The sequence below is a fragment of the Delphinus delphis genome, chromosome 19 (assembly GCF_949987515.2).
Source record: "Delphinus delphis chromosome 19, mDelDel1.2, whole genome shotgun sequence".
Taxonomy (NCBI): Eukaryota; Metazoa; Chordata; class Mammalia; order Artiodactyla; family Delphinidae; genus Delphinus; species Delphinus delphis.
In genome coordinates, this window is record NC_082701.1 from 28,435,269 (window position 1) to 28,455,401 (window position 20,133).

At 49.2% G+C, this 20,133-nt stretch overlaps 1 protein-coding gene across 3 annotated transcripts in view; it reads left to right on the forward strand.

The window, feature by feature from the left end:
- BCAS3 (BCAS3 microtubule associated cell migration factor) overlaps positions 1-20,133 on the forward strand; it is a 572,392-nt gene that overhangs the window by 530,210 nt on the left and 22,049 nt on the right. For all 3 annotated transcript variants that reach the window (XM_059997244.1, XM_059997243.1, XM_059997246.1), the window contains one exon: positions 19,311-19,478. In XM_059997244.1, the coding sequence (XP_059853227.1) occupies positions 19,311-19,478 (168 nt within the window). The remainder of the gene's footprint in view (positions 1-19,310; positions 19,479-20,133) is intronic.

Here is a 20,133-nt window from a genome sequence, read left to right on the forward strand (position 1 = left end):
CGGGGGGAGCGATGAGTCTGGAGGAGTGAGCAGGGCCGGGTCATCAAGGAACTTGGCCACCATGGCGAGCAGTTGAGGCAACATTCTAGCCCCTTGTCTGCCACTGTGGACAGGTATTTTCTGACTCCTGGGATGACTCTGAAATGGATACACACACGCGCGTGCGTGCGCATGTGCACGCAAATCTCTCAGGAATGATTACTGCTGTGTCCCTTCTCATTTGGAGGCGCCGCAGGGTAATCTGGATTATAAACCGTCCGCCTGGGGCAGGGGCTCACCCGCCTGCTGTCATCATCTTTCCTTCCACCTTAGGATGGCACTCAGCCTCACACAGCACCAGCCTGCTGATGAAGAATGGAAGTGACAAGGGCAAAATGAAAAACTCTCCAGAACGTATTCAGTGGGAAAGGAAAGGCGGGAAGAGCGGTTCTCTTGTTCCCAGCCGCCACCCCCCCGCTCCCGCTTTCTCGTTCCGGAGGAGACTCCGCTTCTGCTCTGCCTGACTGGCTGGCTGGACGATTCTTCAGGGGCTGTGTTTTGGGCTTGTCACTCCATACCAGGTTGCTTTTAAGATGCATGGACTTTTGAATCTTTAAAAGAAAGAACTGAAAAGGAAATCCCAAAGGCAGTGAGTTGGCAGGTCATCTGCTGAGAATGAGGGAGAGAGCTGTGACAGGTTTGGGGAGCTTGAGAAGAGGGGGAAAATACAGGAGGAAACTGACCAGGAACAAATAGGAAAAAAAAAAAAAAAGATTGAGGAACAAGGAGGGCCTGGCTGATAAATTTGTCGTGGCGCCAGATGACACAAGTGTGTGGTTTTTCTCCAGCACAGCTCAGCAGCCCAGGAGCAGAGAAGTTCGATGGTTGCCTGGACCATCCCGGATGCGTCTGGCAAAGCGGGGGGGCATATAGACCAGGAGGGGGGGTGACGGGGGCTCGGCGAGAGTGTTCTTGGACGTGTGAGCTGGGATGGATGGTGAAGAACTGCCAGCAGGAGGGAGCTGGTGGATTGGAATATTGTGGAGGGCTCCAGAGGCTGGCAGTCTCGGTGAAGTTGAAAATCATCATTGGTAGAAATGAGGAAGTGTGAGGGAGAGACAAATAGGAAGTTTCACGATCAAAATGTGGGGTTTCTTGCTTCAAATACTACAAGTGCCAATTGCAAGATCCAGGTGAGCGAATGGCTGGAATGAAGGGGAAGGTCACTGGTGTGTGGAGGTTGGTGAATCGTGAGGCCAAGGGGGGTGGCTTGATCGGGCACCTGAGCGCCACGCTTTCTCAGCATTTGGCAGGAATTGAGAAGGTGACAGGGCTGTAACACCACAGTCCTCTTTGAAGTCGAGGGATCGTTGCTTTGGTCTGTAGAGTCCAGTGACGGGGATGTGGAGCCCTATGCTAGAGGCTGTGTGAGCTCTGAGCTTCTCCCCTGCTTGGTAAGATAATTCCTTTGGAAGAGGTGATGTCATTCACAAAGAATATTTGCATTCCCTTGGAGAAGACAGTGCTTCCTTTTATTGTCAGATCATTTTAGTATGATTGAAAAATCAGGGAGAAAGTGTTTTTGTAGTGCCTGAAAGGAATACTGTATGAGATGTCTCAAATCCTGGCCCCGAGGTCCAGCTCTGTGGCCTAGTACAGAGTGTCTTTATACCTCAGCTTCTTTCTGAAACAGAAGAACTTCTCAGAAGAACGGAATAATGCAGGGTCGTTGTGACAATCGGTGGGATAGTGGTCCCTTTAAGCATGTATTGTGTATAAGGCACGTTTGTTTAAGCCTTACTGTTTTTAATTATTCCCATTTTATAGATGTATAAGTTGAACCAGGAGAGATAACTAAGTTCCCCAACTTATACAACTATTATAAATGACAGAAGAAGGGCCCTAGAAGTCTGAGCCTTTCACCATTTCCCATTCTACCTCTGTTGGGCTCTGAATACAAAAATAAGACAAAACACTCACAGTGCTGTTGAAAGACATGGAAACAGCTCACTTGACCACAGTCCCACCACGGAGGGTGTGCGTGTGCTGTGGGGATGCAGCAGGAGGACCGTTCCCTGCAGGTGACTCCAGGAGGGCTTCCCAGAGGAGCTCAGGCTGGGGTCGAGCCTCGTGTCGTGTCAGCTGCAGGCGGCAGCTTGTGTGTTGGCTGGCACCTCTTCTCGTGTTGGTCTGAGACGTGGCAGCATATTGTCTTCTCCCTCTGTGTCCTGTGTTGCCCCCTGGTGAGACACACACACACACACACACACACACACCACACACACGTCTATTCCCTTTTCTGTAAAACTGCTCTTCAAATGTTTGAGTTCTAGAATCTCAGCTCTCTGAACCTCTTCTCCAGGTTAAACAGCCTCAGTTTCTTCCCTCCCTCTTTCCTTCCTGCTGGGTGCCAGGAACTGAGGCACCGTGCTGTGCGTTTAGGATACAGAGATCTTTTTTAAAAAGAATGGCTTCCCTGGTGACGCAATGGTTAAGAATCCACCTGCCAACACAGGGGACACGGGTTCGAGCCCTGGTCCAGGAAGATCCCACATGCCGCGGAGCAACTAAGCCCGTGCGCCACAACTACTGAACCTGCGCTCTAGGGCCCACGAGCCACAACTACTGAAGCCCGTGCGCCTAGAGCCTGTGCTCCGCAACAATAGAAGCCACTGCAATAAGAAGCCCGCATGCCACAACTAGAGAAAGCCCACGTGCAGCAACGAAGTCCCAACACAGCCAAAAAAGAAGAAGAAGAAGCAGATGCTGCCCTCCAGGAACGTACAGTCTAGTGAGAAGATAGACCAGAAAATACTTTATTGTTCTTTTTTGTAGCCTGTCACCTTTACCAAAACTCCCAGCGCTCAGCACAGTAGCTGGACCGTAATAGACCCCCGGTAAGGGTCTGTTGTGGAATTGACTACATGTGGGCTCTCGGGAAGGGAAGCCCAGGGTGCTGTGGTGCCTGCTGGAAAACCTGAATCAGCCCCAGAAGGAGAGCGCTGGACTCCCCAGCTGATCTGAGTCTTCAAGGATAAATAGGACTTAGCCAGGGAAGCACATCCCAGGCAGAGGGAGCCGCAGCTTCAGTGGCACAGGGGGCAAAGCGCCAGGGCGAGTATGGTGTGGAGGGTGTGGAGAGCCGGCCAGGGCCAGGTGATGACAGTGGTGCTAAGGAGATTGGGCTTTATCCTGAGGCTAGATGAGGCAGATACTCAGATTTGCATTGTAGAGAAGATCACTCTGGTGGCACTAAGAAGAATGAAGAGAAGGGGGCAGGTCTACTGAGCAGCAGGAAGACCAGTGTCAAGTTGTTGGAATGACCCTGTGAGAACTGAACTCAGTGGCTATGGAGGAGGAGACAGATTCAAGAGGGTTTAAGAAGGGAATTCCCTGGCGATCCAGTGGTTAGGACTTGGTGCTTTCGCTGTTGGGGCCCAGGTTCAATCCCTGGTCAGGGAACCAAGATCCCGCAAGCCTCGCGGTGCAGCCCCCCAAAATTATTTATTTATTTACTTATTTATTTTTTAAAAAGAGTTTGAGAAGTCAGATCCACCGGACTTCCTGACCAGCTGGCTCTGAGAATGGGATGAGGGAAAGGAGGGGTCTGGCAGAGGGCACCAAGAAGACAGTGTGGCCATTGGTTTAGGGACTAGAGAAGGAGGAACACACTTTGGAGCTGTAAGGTAATGGATTGGTTTTGGACATGACTTGGAGGTGCCTGGGGAACGTGTTTAGTCTGACACAAATGGCCCTGGAGGCCAAGAGAGAACCGAGTTAGAAGTGCAGTTTGGAAGTCAAGTCACATGTCCATGATAGTTGTGACTAAGAGCTGATAAGCTCACCCAGGTGCAGTGTGCAGAGAAGGAAGAGGGTTAAGGGTGAAACCCTTAGAAGCGCCAAAATTTGAGAAGCAGAAGGGGCCGAGCAAGGCCTTGGGAGAGGCTTTGGGGGTGGTCAGAGAGGGAGGAGGAGAATCAGAGGAAACTGGGAAAGAGTGGGAGCAGTCTGCAACTTCCCGACGCACTCAGCTTTCCTTTATAGCATCTGAGTTGCCACATGGTTGTAACTGACCTACCACGGTCATGGGGGGACAGTCGCATGCTTTTTCAATCTTGAGAGATTCTTAAGACTAGATTTGAGCACCGGCTGCTCTAGAACCGTGGTTCCCAAAATTCCCAGGTCAGAATCAGACGCTATCCCAGAACCACTCTATTATTAGGACACCTTGGAGACGGGCCTGAGAATCTGTTTTTCAATAAGCACCCTGGTGATTCTTCTCATTAGGGAAGTCTGAGAATGATGCTCCAGGCCGAAGGTTCTTCCGTCATAACCTGGGGGCTCTTTGTGACTCCACCAGCCATACCTCCACCCTCCCACCCTACACACAAATTCTGACCTAAGGCTCTGGAGAACCCCTGGAGTTAGTTATGAGCCACTGTGACTGGTAGAACTCCTCAAATGTGTGGAAATGGAAATGCTAACCCACTGATCTAATGGAGAGTTTTTGAACAGCTGTCTGAGTATTCGGGAATCCAGTGGAAATCCTGCGTTTAGACAGATAATTGATCTAGCGCTACTTCTCTGAAAGCATTTAGACTGGAACACCCTCACTGCCCTCTGGTGTAGACAGTCTCATTGCCTATTCCACTTTGTGGAATAATGGAACTGAATGTAATCCAGCATGAAAAAAAAAAACAAAAAAACCCACCATATGTTAAAAAGCTGACTATTAAAGTAGTTTGGAAGAGACACCACATGTAGACAAAGAAGAGATTTTAAAGTTACTGCCATGGCAGGAGCTGACTCTACCCATTTGTATGTTTAGGAGCTAAGACCACTCACTGTCCCAGCAGTGAAATTCATGAGGTATGTTTAAAACGTCTATTCTCTGGAGCGTCTTTGTAAATAAGGCCTTTGACTCTACCATAGGTATTTATTAGGCATAGAAGTTGTTCAGAGGGCCTGCACCCCTTGTGTGAAATTGCAAATCTATAAAATTCAAACATTGTCTTTAATGAACAGTCAAGATAGATCATCTTTCCTAAGCAATTGGCTTTGGGACATTATCTTTCCAGGATAAATAGAGATATTAATTAGACTTATGCTAATATTGCAGGCAGAAGGTACCTGCTGAGGTAGAGAACTCAGGAGTGTCCCTCTAAGGAGCGTGGGGACCTCTTCTTTTTGTAGTTATTTTAAAATGAAAGACTGATGCTGCCTGGAGGTAGGAGGGTGGCTGAGAAATGCCCTTAGGAACTCCCTTCATACCCATGACACGTACATACTTCAGACTGAAAGATAACGAAGTCTTGTTCTTTCATCCATTCATTCAATAAATATTTACTGGGCACCTATTATATGGCAAGATCTGTGCTGCAGGCTCTTGGCTCTCAGGTATCTCTGGGACATCAGAACAACTTCAGGGGGAGCCTGTTTGATCCTGGAGGGCAGCAGTGGAGGATCTTGTGCAACACGAAAGCTACAGTAAAGACGTTACTGGTGACTTTCACATTCCCGGTTTAGAAATGAGCAGCGAGCTAAGCTATGTGGATGTTCCCATGCCACAGGAAGCCACACCGTTTAGACATCCTCCTTATGTCTCAAAGGAGCTGGAGGGAAGTGGTGAAAGCACCAGCCTAGGGCCATCTGGCTTCTCAGGGCAAAATCAGTACTTTGCATGCAGATTACACATCGTAATCTTGAAGGTTCTATCTCGTACCCTGTCATTTGAATCTTCACATAACTTTGAGAATTACGAATAACTAGCCAGAATAGCTAGCATTATTATTGCTCTTTTCCAGTAGAGAAAACTGAGGTGCCTGGAGGCTGAGTGACCTGCACAAGGTCACACAGAACAGACCAGAGCCAAAGCTAGTATTTAGTTTCCCACTCTTACCACGTACTCTTTCTACCAGCAGAATTCGTCGACCTTATAAGCACCTTGTCTGTCTAAAGGATCTGACCCCCAGCCCCATCTCACAATGCTTTAAAAAATAAGATATAAGGTGAAGAGAAGAGATTGCAGCTAGATTCAAAGGGTACAAGCAACTCGGGCCTTGAAGATAGACACCGCGGGCAGGGGTAGGAGAAGGAGGGGTGGTTCACCCAGTCTGGGATGTACCACCACCCATCTTGACTCGAGAGCAGGAGAGTCACCTCCTACATTAGAAGATGATGATAGAGCTCATATCCAGGCCTCTTCATTAATGACTTGCCCGGGAGGGTTTTGGTGAGTTTGCAAGTTCATTGAGTTGTTTGGTAGGTATTTATATAAGAAAGATGACTTCGTTTTTATTTATTTACCTTTTTTTTTTTTTAACAGTCTGAGACATATGAGAAAGCTATTCTAGTAACTTTTCTACCCTGAAGGCATTTCTAAAACTCAAATGAAGCACAATGAGAAATTAATTCTTCCGTTCAGCTGTTAGCTCTAACTCACGGTTAGATGACAGGGCCGTGTCTGTCTGACACGGCAACAGGAGGTATCCAGGCCCCTCCTAAGGGCCTCTTGGCGCCTTGGCGCGCTCTCTCTCTCTCTCTCTCTCTCTCTCTCTCTCTCCCCTTATGGATGACTCTGCTCTTCCTCTAGTTCATTGTGTACCCTAGGTCCAAAGATAAAAAGATAGGTTTCAGCAAACACGCGAACGCACTCGTTCTGGGCTAACTCTGTAAACCTGCTCTTTGCGTGAGTGTAGCAGAAACAAAATATGTCGCTTCCTCCTCGTGGGAGGGATTGGCATTGCTTACACAGGGAAGGGGTAGAGGAGGCTGTGCTGGCCTTTTTGAACTTGCTTCTCAACTAGGGAAATGAATAACATCCTGATTGGCCCCAGTGGAGCAGAAGCAGAGGAAAAGGAGGGGAAATCCTGGCCCCAAGCTCCAGCCACGGCATACGAATCACTTTACCCAGGTGCCAGACTTGGCACAGAGTGTGACCAGTGAGTGGAGGGGAAATCATAAGCAGATTAACACAGTTTTTGGACATTTTCACACTTAACTAATGAAGTGGGCATTTTACAAAGCCTAAGCAGAATCTCCTTCACAGGCAAGCAAGAGTTCCCCAGCCTTCTCCTGTAGGCAAGAAGGCTGGAGGGGAAAGGGCAGAGACAACCCAAGCCCTGGCCCTCCCCACCTGACACACACACACACACACATACACACACACACACACACACACACACACACACACACACACACACACACACACACACACCCCTCTACTCGGCTCCTAGACTTAGCACGAGGTATGAACTTCTCTGTTTGCTTTAACCCTGGACCTTAGAACTTGTGTCAACACTTAGCACAAGGCTGGAACCAAGGGGAGAGGCTGAGTGACTGGCAGATGAGGGTGGTCTGAGGGTTGACCTGTGGGGTGTGGAGGGGGATGGAAAGGCAAAGGAGGTACCAGTTGAATGTCAGCTGGATGTAAGGGACCCAGGACTGATTAGCAAGATCAAGGTTCTGTCTATTCCTGCTGCCGTCGGGGGCCAGGACCCGTCCCCTCCCTGGACCAATTTCCTTGTCTGAAATGAGTAGATAGAAGCATCTCTAAGGTGCTTCTCTAAGCATGCTCTAAGAACGTTTGGTGGGACAGGGCAAGGGGAGGGGAGGGCGGCGTCAGCAGCGGTCTCCGGCTTTATTGCGCACACGGATCCCCTGCGGATCCGACTTAAACGCAGATCCCGATTCATTCACCTCTCGGGTGGGGCCTGAGAGGCTCCATTTCTAATGGGCTTCCTGCTGCTGCTGGTTGGGGGCCCGCACTTTGAGTAGCACAGGTGTGGAGCACAGGATGGGCTTCCCCTGTCTACGCTCTGCCCCCCACTTAACTCCCTGCACTTATTTCGTCAGCTGTGAAACAGGGACTAGCAATAGTTGCCTTGCCTTCCTCCCTAGGGGTGTTGTGAGGATTAAGGGGAGAAAGGCCTGTGAAAGCACCTTGTGAAGGGTAAGGCAGTGTGAGTGTAAGGGATTATTTTCATTGTGAAGATTTGTATGCCTCGGTGCTCCCCCCTGTGTGTTCCTGCAGCGGCTCAACTTTTCCCTACATCCTCCTTTGTTTCCATGCCTGGGCGGCTAGTCAGTGTCACCAGCCAGGGCTAAACAAATACTTGGACATGTCAAGGCAGGAAATGACAGTTCCCGGGCACCCCACTGTTTCAGGTGCAGAACAATCCCCAAACACACCTTGTGTGATAAATTCAAGTGATACCAAGCTGAGCCCCACCCCCTCCCCCATGGCTGCCAGGCCAGGAAATGAGGCCAGAAGTCAAGGAGGTCCCTGTAGGACAAGGGACCCAAGCAAAGCACTAGCCAGGCTTTCAGCAAGGTGGGTCACTAGTCCACGCTGTGATCCCACTTCTGTGCCCACCGCAGGCAGCCACGATGATATTTCTGAAGTGTGTTGGTCTGTCCACTGAGGATCTTCACAGATGGTTCCACAGCTACCCTGTGAGGCAAGAAACTAAGGTGACTGAGGCAAGTCATAGACCCTCCCTGACCCTCAGTATCCTCATCTGTAAAATGGAGTCGACAGTGTCTGTCCTGCCTATGGTACAAATTGCTGTGATCCTAGAATCAAAGTGAAATAACTGTGTGAAAATATGCAGTGATTCTGCGGAATTATGTGAGCTGTTATTCTTCATGAGAGACTTCCTGCTCCAGTGGAGTTGACTCACAGCCCCACGTGAGGAACATCCTTGCTTTCATTTTTGTGCTCAGACCTCCCCGCCCGCCGCCTTCCCTAGTGTGCGTTGTCCTCCACCAACCTCAACCTCCACGCCCGATGGAAAGCATCCCCAGGCACCCCAGCTCCAGTGGGGGTCCCGCACTGTCCAAACAGTGCTGGTTTTCATCTTCCTCCTTGCAGGCCCTGAGGCCAAGTCTCTGCCGAACAACTTCTTTGGAAGGGCCTGGAAAGTAGAGATCCTGTTATATAATAGACCCCACGTCAGAATGGCAGGCCAGGCCCAGATCTTCATCCCAAGATGCCTGCGGCGGAAAATCTGGTTCAGGTTTACCCCGTGGAGTCAGTACTGATGGGTTTTGGTGGCAGAGACTGGTAGAAGGCTTGACCACACGTTACAGATGGAAATGCCTGTTTCCCAAGCTGGGGGCGCCATTTTCAAGGCCACAGAGTTAGGGGTCTACCAGAGTAATAAAACCAGAAATGGGCAGGGTATCAAACCAGTCAGCTCTGGGGTCCGTACGCACATCCAGGACCCTCCTTCGGCACAGGGTGGACCCTCCTTCGGCACAGGGTGGCCCTCCCTTTCCCCACAGCCACTGCCCCGGGGGCTTAGAGGAGCAAATGGCAGCAGGACCCACTTTGCCCACTCATCCCTCTCTGGCCTTTGAAAACTCCTGAGGCCAGCAGGGCCCAGGCCTGCAAAGTTGGGCCTCCATTCGCCTCAGCCAGACCGGGAAGCAGAGCACTCTCATCTGAGGAAATGCAGATCCTCAGGGAGGAGCGAAAACAACCCAAAAGGGCGAGCCATGCTCGTCTATGTGTATACTGGGTTTCACATCTGAAATCCGGTTGTGATGAATCTGATGGTTTTGAAACATCTTCTTTAATTAATAAAAACAGGACATCTTAGCCCCAGGTTTCAGACTTCAAAGTTCTCCTCAGTTGAGAGCCTCAAATTTGGCCTATTTGTGGAGCACTGTAATCTCTTTCAAGACAAACACAGGGTTTTAGTTGGGTTGCTGCCCCCACCCCACCACAGCTGAATGGCAAGAACCACTTTATAATTCGAGACTGGGAAGACTGAGCTGAAAACCCCCTTCCTGGTCCTGCAGCCATATTTTCAAAATCAAAATTCAGCCTGGATTTTCACAGGGAAAGTACAGGCTTTGGAGGCAGATGAACCTAGAATCAGAATCCTGACCATACCCTTGATATTGTCATCTTGAGCAAAAATGTTAGGTCTCTCTGCCTCAGTTTCTTGATCCGTAAAATGGGAATATTGATACCAACATCAGACTTGTTGGGGTGATTCCTATGGGGTAATGCACGTGAAGTGGCTATGCCTGGATCAAAATAGACACTTGACAAATGTCCGTTCTCTTGCCTTTCCTGATACCTGATCTGATCACAGAACTAATTATGTGGAATCGGGACTGTCCTGGAAAACCTAGTTTGTGCGCTTACCTGTCTGGAGAGATAACAGTTCCGTGAAGTTTTTCCATTCAAGGAGCTGTTAGGTTTCCGAGGATACCGTTTGTCTTGCAGTGTATTCTGAGCCTTACCATAGAAATCCTGTGACAGAGGGCTGTGTGTAAACTTCCTCTCCACCCTCAGAAGCAGGCCAAGCATGCCGAGGGTTAGCCTAGCTGCAAAATGGTTCTTCTCTTCTCACCTAGATGGCGAGAAATCTTGATGGGGCCACGTTTCAAGCAGAGGAGGAAAGGGTCTCTGGGATCCCGTCTGGGAAATGCCCATGTCCACCTGACCCAGAAAGCTCTCCTGTTTGAGGCACCTTCGGGTCTGGTCTGAGTGTGAAGCCAGTGGTAACTCCCCTGGGACCTGCAGTGATGACTGATTTCTTGGGCTCCCAGGCAAGAGGCAGGGCCCTGCTCAGTGACCTCCTAATGATGTGCGAGGGGCTCAGACCTTCCTTGACAGTCATGGAAGGGTGTCTCCTAGGATAGTGGGAGTGTGGGGGGCAGGGCAGGGTGGGGACAAAGGTGACAGGTAAAGGGACTTGATGTAAAAATCGGCTCCTTCCAGAGTTGCTCTACCTGCCCTTTCTGATCTGATGTATGAAATTTGTACAGAGGTGGAATTGTTTCTGCCATTTTTCACACACAAGTTGGTGCACATTCCTGATATGAATTAATAAGAAATATGCCAAAGGTACACAGGGATGGGTCAACATCGCATGTAGCCAACCACGGCCACTGGGAGAAAAGTCAAATATGGGCCCTGGAGCCACAGGCTCACCTGCCCGGGCTGAGTCAAGCACAGAGCTTGGCAAGGGAGTCAACTCAGCAGAGGCAGGGCTTCCCCTCCAATGCTTTTCACAGGCTCACCTGTGATCCAGGTCCAAGCATGACTGTTTCTGCCATAGGCATTTTTTTCTCTCCAATTTTTTCTTAGTATTTGTCGGTTTGCTTTATGCTGATTACGGAAGTTATAAGAAACAAATAGAAAGGTTTAAAGTAACAGGAGAGTTCCATATAACCCAACTGCCCAGAGGCAACCGTGGTTAATAACATTTTGTCATGACTCTTTTAAAATGTTTTTGTTTGTTTGTTTTTTGCGGTACGCGGGCCTCTCACTGTTGTGGCCTCTCCCGTTGCGGAGCACAGGCTCCGGACACACAGGCTCAGCGGCCATGGCTCACGGGCCCAGCCGCTCCGCGGCATGTGGGATCCTCCCGGACCGGGGCATGAACCCGTGTCCCCTGCATCGGCAGGCGGACCCTCAACCACTGCGCCACCAGGGAAGCCCTAAAATGTTTTTTTTTTAATGCTTTCTTTACATTGTTCAGTAATACTAACTGTACAATTTTGTTTTATTTTTTTAAAAATTGAAGTATAGCTCATTTACAATGTTTCAAGTGTACAGCAAAGTGATTCAGTTATATATACATATATATGTATATAGAAATTTACATATTTTTATACATACATATGTATTCTTTTTCAGATTCTTTTCCATTGTAGGTTATTACAAGATACTGAAACATCTTGAGTAGAGTTCCCTGTGCTATACAGTAGGTCCTTGTTGTTTATCTATTTTATATATAATAGTGTATGTCTGTTAATCCCAAATAATTTAACATCATCTCTTATAGAATTTCTCCTGTTATAAGTATCATTTTTCAAGACTACCTAATATTCTACTGCCGCTACGAAGCATAGTTTACTTAACAAATACCCTATTGTAAGGCTGCATTCAAGTAGCAGTGAGCATCTTTATGCATGAAGGTTGTTGGCATCTTAGCTTAGGGTTAGGTTGGGTTAGGTTCCTAGAAGTGGCCTTTCATGTTTTTAAAAGGCTCTTTATACATATTGCCAAATTGCCCTTTAGATAGTTTATAACAATAATATTCCCACTAGCAACAGCCTATTTCATTTCATCCTTACCTGTGTTGAGTACAATTCTGTTTATTCATTAAAGAATTTAGGGAACAGAAATGTCCTATCCCCACCCTCTGATGTGGGGAGATCAGGGGATGTGAGGGACCTGACCTCAGAGCTAAGACACCACCTCCCCTGCGCTCCTGGGCCCTCTGCAGTCATCCTCAGAGAAGTGGAGGATACATACCCAACGTAGATGCTGTAACTCCCTATCAAAGGCTCCGGCTATGTAATGACACAGAGCCACTCAGCTTTCACGATGGAGTTGCCCAGACTGGGAGCTGATGTGACTTTTTCCCACCCAGTATCCTCCTCAAGCTGCTTGTCTTCTGGCCTAGAGGTGTCCCTACTCACTTTCTAAGCCTGTCACAGAATCCCACTGCCCCTAAGAAGAGCTGCTCACAGAGCCCTGGGGTAGTCCTCTATGTTGGAGTGGCCCCGTGCAGTTTTACAAAGCACTCTTTCATGTCCTATCTGATCAGATGCTCATGACAGCCCTGGAAGGCAAACATTCATTTCCCTGTTTTATAGGTGTATCATTTTCCTAGGGCTGCCGTAACAAATTACTACAAACTTGGTAACTTAGAACAACAGAAATTCATTCTCTCATATTTCTGGGGGCCAGAAGTTCAAAATCAAGGTGTCAGCAGCATCACGCTTCCACCAAAGTCTCCACGAGAGAATCCTTCCTTGCTTCTTCCAGCCAAGACTCCTTTACAGGGTGGCTGCTTGTTTATGGAACTGGTTCATAGAAAATGAAATTTGCTGCCCTTGGATACCCTAGGAACCTCAAACATCATGTCACCATTGCTCTGTTAGTGTATTACTGTTCATTACATTGAAAATATTAGCAAACCCCTTAAATGAGAGTTGCTCATTTATTCTCCATGTGGTAAGTGGGGAAATTAAGACCTAGAGTAACCAGAAAAGTTAATGGGAGAATTCCAATTATAGCCTGGATGTCTGGATTTGTAATCTATATCCTAAGCTTTAAAGTGTGAGTTGTGATCATATATTGCAGTTAAAATCGTTGTCAAAATGACTATTTTAAATAGCACATAAATTCTTAGTGTCTCAGTTACTGTTGAATTTCTCTTCCCTGTCTCAGGTGCCTTTGACGTGCCCCACATGGTAGTCTGTTCATGGACCTCTGATGAACAGTGACTAATTCCTTCCCACTAGTGGCCCCGAGGGCCTGTGAGGACAGATGTGGCATCACCACATCTGGCTCGCCAGCATCTCCTCGCTTGCCACCATTAGCTAAGGGTGTTTCTGTACTTCGCTGGTACCTTTCCTTTCTATTGCTAAGTTTACTTCTGATCTGGAATAGTAGATCCTTTAATTACCTAACCGCCGAATCTAAACCCCGCAGCCAAACGGATGACTATGGGACAAACATGGTACACGGTCACAAGTTTGGTGAGCATTAGATAGTCGGAGTCATAAAAGATTGCTGGGGTCTAGGCCTCTTTGCTCTGTACTACGTCTGTGGATGTGGGTTACTGTTATCTTGGGAACCAACGTAAAGGATTGAGAGGGACAGATGGGGTCCTCATATGCTCTCAGCCTCCCTCTCCCATGTCTGTTAGCCATGACATAGCACATGTTGAGACAGTGAAACATGCCTGTGGCCACATCTAATAACCACAAAGCTAATGTCCTCAGCCTGTGCTGATATGAAGCAACCTGTTCATGTAAGCACAGAGAAAGCACCAGTCTCAAGCTCAGTTTGGTGACCTAGTTTGCAGATCAGGTGGGGACACTCTCCAATGGCCGCGCTCATCGTGCCTGGGATCATTTCTTAGTTATCGTGGCCATCGTTATCATCACAAACTCTCACCCAGGAAGGCTTCTGTCTTGAAGAGCGTTGTTTAATGACAAGTTTTGCTCTTGGTACCTGGCCTCCCTGGTGGCTGGAAATCTGATCGACAGGCTCTCATCAGCATCCAAACCCTGGGCTGAATCTAATGGATGCAAAGCGGAGGCTGAGCCACAATCTCCTAAATAGCGAGGGTGTGATTAGACGCTATCAGCTCAGAGGAACATCCCACCTCCCCCACGCTGCCTCCACCGCTGGGCTTCCCTGCCCCTTGACGGTGGTGCACAAAAGACAGAGCACGTGTGCCACTCACCTCCCCCTGGAGCTTGCTGGCTCGCCAGCTGTCATGGCATGCCTTTAATGCGTTCGTGAAACCCAAGAACCTGACCCATTTCTCCTCTGGGGAGAGAGTGTAATGCAGGATGCCAAGCTGGGAAGCAGGATTCGGGAAGCTCACCTGTATGAACCTGGCTCTCTGTGTCATCCGAGGCAGATTGTTCGGGTTCTTCCAATTCCCAGAATCTCACCTGTAAGATAAGTCTCCAGGGGGTAGTAGAATGATATCGCAACATTGTTTTCTGCTCACTTACAATTTGTCTCCTTCCTCTTATTTAATTTTAGCTCCGTTTTCTGCTTTCCTCCATCTCCGCCTCCCAGCCCTGGCCCTAGATGTTTAGTCTCTGGGGCAATGCACCCAAAGGGTACTGACTCCAGAGTGACTGTCAGATTTCTCAGATGTTCATAATCAGTCAATAAACATGTTTGGAGCAAGCACAATGCACAAAGTCCTGTGCTTATTACAGACTTACGGCTTGTGGAGGAATCCATGCCCTAAAGCAGCTTCTAAACTAGGTTGAAGAGCAGATCATGAGAATCATAGAAGGCAGTGTGGGGAGAACACCAGGACACTGATCTCACTAACCTGGGATCTGAGGATGGGCTTCAGAGGCATCCCTCAGCACCCTGAAACTGTTCGTATCATTTCATGTTTGCCAATACACATTTTGGGGGTAAGTTTATAACTTTCACCAGCTTCATCCCAAGAGGTGAAGAACTTCGCGTACAGTCAGACTTTGTAGAAGAGTGCTCATGATAACTTAGATTATCATTATAACAAGGTTTTGTTGAGCCAATGAGACCTGAACTGAATCTTAGAAAATATATTCAGAGAATAGTGGGGTGGCAGGCAGCCCTGAAGGAAGGGGTCCCCACGGAGCATCATGGGAAGACTGTCGCACTTAGGACCGGTGACCTTAAGTTGTCTCACGTCCCTCAGTCTCAGAAAAATGCAGATCTGTAAAATGGTGACCATTGCTGCTTCCCAGAGTTTTGTGGACCTTGAGCTTTTTTTTTTTCTTTCTCACTTTGTATTCCCATCCCTCCGCACGGGGCCTGACTCATATCACAGTGGACACTAATCCATATTTGATGAATGTGTGAGTTAACCGAAATCATAAACGTGAGAGGGCTTGGTAAACAGCAGAGCATTGCTTCAGCTAAAGATGTTTTTTGCTAAGTACATATACTTTGTGCTTTGCAAGCAACCTGCACTAAGTGTCTTCTCCCCCTTGAAACTGACCCTTTCCCCTGTAATGGGGCTCAAAGGGCCAGCCCATCTGATGGAGTGTCTCTAGGCTGGCCAGATGAATGATAGCGATGCCGATCACGCTGACAAGATGCGCAGTTGCCTAAGAGCCCAGAGGTGACCTCACTCTCCGAGGGCTTAGCCTCTAACCCCGGCCCCTGCTGGCACACGCACACACCTGCAGCCCTTTTCTCCCTCCAAGACGAGGGGACCCCGTGAGCGCCTTTGCTGCCCTCATCTGCACTGGCAGGGGTGGAAGGATGGGCAGGAAGGGGGGCATCGCTGGGCCTCTGCTGGGACTCCCTCTAGCACTATAAGCAGGACCACTGATCGTGTGCTCTCTGTGACCTCTCAGGACTGTCGAAATGATCAAATGCTCCTTTGCTGAGCACTTTTTGTATCCCCAGCCTCGTACTCACAGCTTCCTCGCAGTACCCGTGCTGAGAGAGAACAGATTAGATCTTCTATCAATTTTTCTTTTCTCCTGTGTGCCATCCGACAGGATGACTCATCGGCGTTACCAGGATACTCCAAGAAACTTGGGCTGGTTGGGTGTGGGAAAGATTTTTAAAAGGCCGTGGTTGAAGGTGACAGGAGTTCTCAGAGCAAGTTAGGAAAGATAGAGGTGATTTCTCCCCATAACAGTTCTCCAGATGCAGCTGATAGAATGATCTCCAAGATGACAGTTAGGAGCTTGTGTTCCAGATCTGTCACTTGGAGACTTTGAGCAAGCCACTGAATCTCTCTGCGCTTCCAGCTCCTCTCCCGTAAATTGGAGTGGTACCCATCTTGCCTTTCAGGATCACTGTGATAGTCAACATTTATGATGACGCTTCAAGTGGTATAAAGTTGTACGTATTTGTTATTATTAACATATACACGAGCATTACCCCTTATGTGCAGAGCACTCACTATATGCTATTTATCTAATGCAAACCCCATAACACCCCTATAAGATTGTATCGTTTTTCCATTTTTATGGATGAGGAATCAGAGGCTCAGAAAGGTAAAGGGCTTGCCCAGAGCTATACGCATACAAGTAATATGTGTTAGAGCCTGTGTTTCTGTTTCCATTCTCCACTATAACACTAGCTCATGATCCTTTTCTCCTGTATACTGTCACTCTGTCCCTTACAATATTACGTACTCCCCTGGCCTTTACCCTCTCTCATGGACAGGGCCTCTTACCTGCACGCTTCTTGCCATAACGTCTTGCTGGATTGTTTCGTTTTCTTCCTGCTTTGGCTTCTGATACGCCTCTTGGCCCTGCTGTCAGCTTACCTGCCCTGACCTCTAAACACAGGACGTACAATCCTTGACTGAGCGCCTTTCTAGAGGCAAGCACCCTGCTCCTGTGAAGTGAGAGCATTCTCTTCCCTTCCCAAGGCTCTGGGACATCTCTGTCCATAAAAAAAAAATAAAATAAAAAGTTGCCGCCCCGGCCCTGAGCGCACAGGGTGGAGGAGTGCCCACATTTTATTGTTGATCTCCTGTTCTGGAAATTACTAAGCATAGACTTCCCAGGCAGACCCCAGGCAGACCAGGAACGCTGGTGCTGTAGCTCTTGATCTTGTCAACTAAGAGTGGGGTGGCGCTAGAGGAGAACTCAGACTCCCGGCAGGAACCTCACTTAATCTCTTCCCTCCTTTGAGACAGGGCAAAGAGTTACCAACCGTACTTCAGAGATGGAAAAAGGAGATGGAGGGACTTGCCTCACATCACTTAGTGAGTGGGCACTGGAATCAGCAGTCCACTGTGTGTCTTCATTCCTTGTGTGTCCTTGGGGACTGGGCACCTTTGAGTCGTGGCTGATGCCGGTTGAGTGTGGGCTCTAGGGCAACACTGGCACAGCCCAGGCCCTTAGAGGGCTGACACTCAGAGCACCTCTCCCCCACTGCCCAGTGCCTGGCTCCCCAGACCCACCGCCTGACCCTACCTGATGGACAGAGAAGGTGGTATAGGGCAGCTCCCCGTCCCTGAGTCCCACCTGACAGGCTGATCCCCAGCAACGCACTCCCAAGGTGGGCCTCTTCTTGGGGAGATGCATTTATAGACGCTGCCCATTACCCCGGCACCAGGAATCTACCCTCCAGTTAGGCAAGAGATAAATCAAAGCCAAACTTGGCTGATGACATCCAGGAACCAGGAGTGACCCTTGCCACACATAGAAATCCCAGCGGGCTGGCCAGGGGCCTTTGTCTGGTCAGGAGAGCTCAGGATTATCTGGCCCTCTTTGCTGATGTATGGAGTCACCGACTGTCGGAGTGTTTACGAACGGTTATCACCTCAGTGCTTTGGCCATTATCAGAGGCAGGGCCGCCTGCCGGGGCTGGGGCTCGCACCCTCTCTATTACCACCTGTCATTGGCAGAGAGTGTGCCCTGACGCTGCTCAGTCCTGACCGCCGAGGGAAGATAGTTTCTGACGGCTGATCAAAGAGAAGAAGCAAGACCTGATAAAAAGAGTGTGTGGTGGTGTTCTTTTAACTTTGGGAAACATCGGCATTTGCATTTTTTCCCCATCTTCCTGGTGCTGGCAGGAACCAAGCCCAATAAATGCAGTGGATTCAGTTACCTAATCGCTGGGGAAATGGTATGTGCTTAAAGCAACAGAGCATGACTATAATCTCCTTCCAAGAGAGAGTGGATGAAATAAGCTTTCACAGAAGACTTGCTGTATAATAAAGGAGAATAATTTAAATTTAGCCTTTGAAGTGATCTTGCATGTAAAATCTAATCTTGGCATTCAGCAGAGCACCGTGTACTTTTTGGAATTGGGAAGCAGCTTCAGATCGAGGAAAGGTCTTTGCTGAAGATGTTATCACCCAAGTCTCGTGCTGCCGTCCTGAAAATGGTGCCCCAGTGGTGCACATGTCCTGGGGCAGCTGGGGGACTGTATGCGGTGGAGTAGAATGAGTTCTAGACTGAGCCGTCGGAAGATCTGAGTTCTTGAACCAAGCCTGCCACAAACTTGCCGTTGGATCTTGGGACATAACCTTTCTGAGGACATTTGATATAGGTGATAGGATATAGTGACTTAGAATGCTTTTTTTTTTTTTTTTTAGACTGCTTTTTTTAAAAAAAATTTAAGCTATGTAACCCCTTTTAAAAATGAATCTTTAGGGCTTCCCTGGTGGCACAGTGGTTGAGGGTCCACCTGCCAATGCAGGGGACACGGGTTCGTGCCCCGGTCCAGGAAGATCCCACATGCCGCGGAGCGGCTGGGCCCATGAGCCATGGCCGCTGAGCCTGCGCGTCCGGAGCCTGTGCTCCGCAACAGGAGAGGCCACAACAGTGAGAGGCCCGCGTACCGCAAAAAAAAAAAAAAAAAAGAATAGGCGAAGCCCTATTGCCTCAAACAGAGAAAAGTGGGGAGGGCAGTTTGCTTGAACCTGGGAAAGAAGTTTCCTACCCTTGACCTAGATCTTGAAGCAGTCCCTGAAGACTTCAGAGAACCCTGTAGGTCCTCAGAAAACAGTTCGGGGGAGTTCCCTGGCGGCCCAGTGGTTAGGACTCTGTGCTTTCACTGCTGAGGGCCCAGTTTCAATCCCTGGTGGGGGAACAAGAATCCTACAAGCCATGCAACAATAACAGAAAAAGAAAACAGTTCAAAAACCACTAGCCCAACGCCGCAGAGGTCTACACGCTCTGATCTGGTGGCATGAGCGGTCTCATTCTGCCCTGCACATCCGTGTTTCGTGGCGTTCCCTCCTTCATCCGTCCTGTGGAAGGGCTAAAATGGACCCTGGGCAGGGAGGGGAGTTGGCGGTGAGCAGACATAGAGAACGGCCCGCTCTCTGCAAGGTGACTCAGCGTCAGGTGTCCCTTGTGCGCTGCAGGTACCTTCGACCGGAGCGTGACCCTGCTGGAGGTGTGTGGGAGCTGGCCGGAGGGCTTCGGGCTGCGGCACATGGCCTCCATGGAGCACACGGAGGAGGGCCTGCGGGAGCGGCTGGCCGATGCCATGGCCGAGTCACCGAGCCGGGACGTGGTGGGATCCGGAACAGGTAAAGGCGGCCTCACACTCCTAGCCTGGCTTGGTTGTGAATAGCTCCTGTGGGTATGGAGCTTCTCTGGTGGGAGAGAGGGTGTGTGTTTTAACCATTTGTTTCTTTAGTTAGTACTCTGATTGCCATCCATTTTGGAAGCTTCTGATATTGGGAAACCCCGTGCAGAGGGGGGTTCCCAGGGAACCGACCCCTCCTACATGGACTAATGCGTACGAACACGCTGTGGTTACACAAATGTATTGTATAGGTGGCTCCCAGAAGGACACCTTCTCCAGGGGAAGCGACAGCCTTGGTGTCCCTAAGGTTTCAGCAGCCCTTGAGCACTGAACACTGAGGCAGCACACCTTCTTCTGCCCTGCTGCAGGCTTTATAGATTGGAGAGTATCAGTGGGCCCTGCCAGCCGGGGAGGGAGCAAGGATGCAGCAGGCAAGGCTGGTGTGATCCCCCAGACAGCTTTTTCTCACGCTGCCTTTTGCCTCTGTACTCTTGTCTCTGAGACAGTGCAGCAACTGGGGCCTGGGGTAGCTTCTCACATCCATAGAGCAGAGACATCCTTAGATGATGGGTAAGCCCTGCCCCGGGCAAGCAGGTGTACACACACACACACACACACACACACACACACACTGGTATGCACTTAGGAAAGCCCAC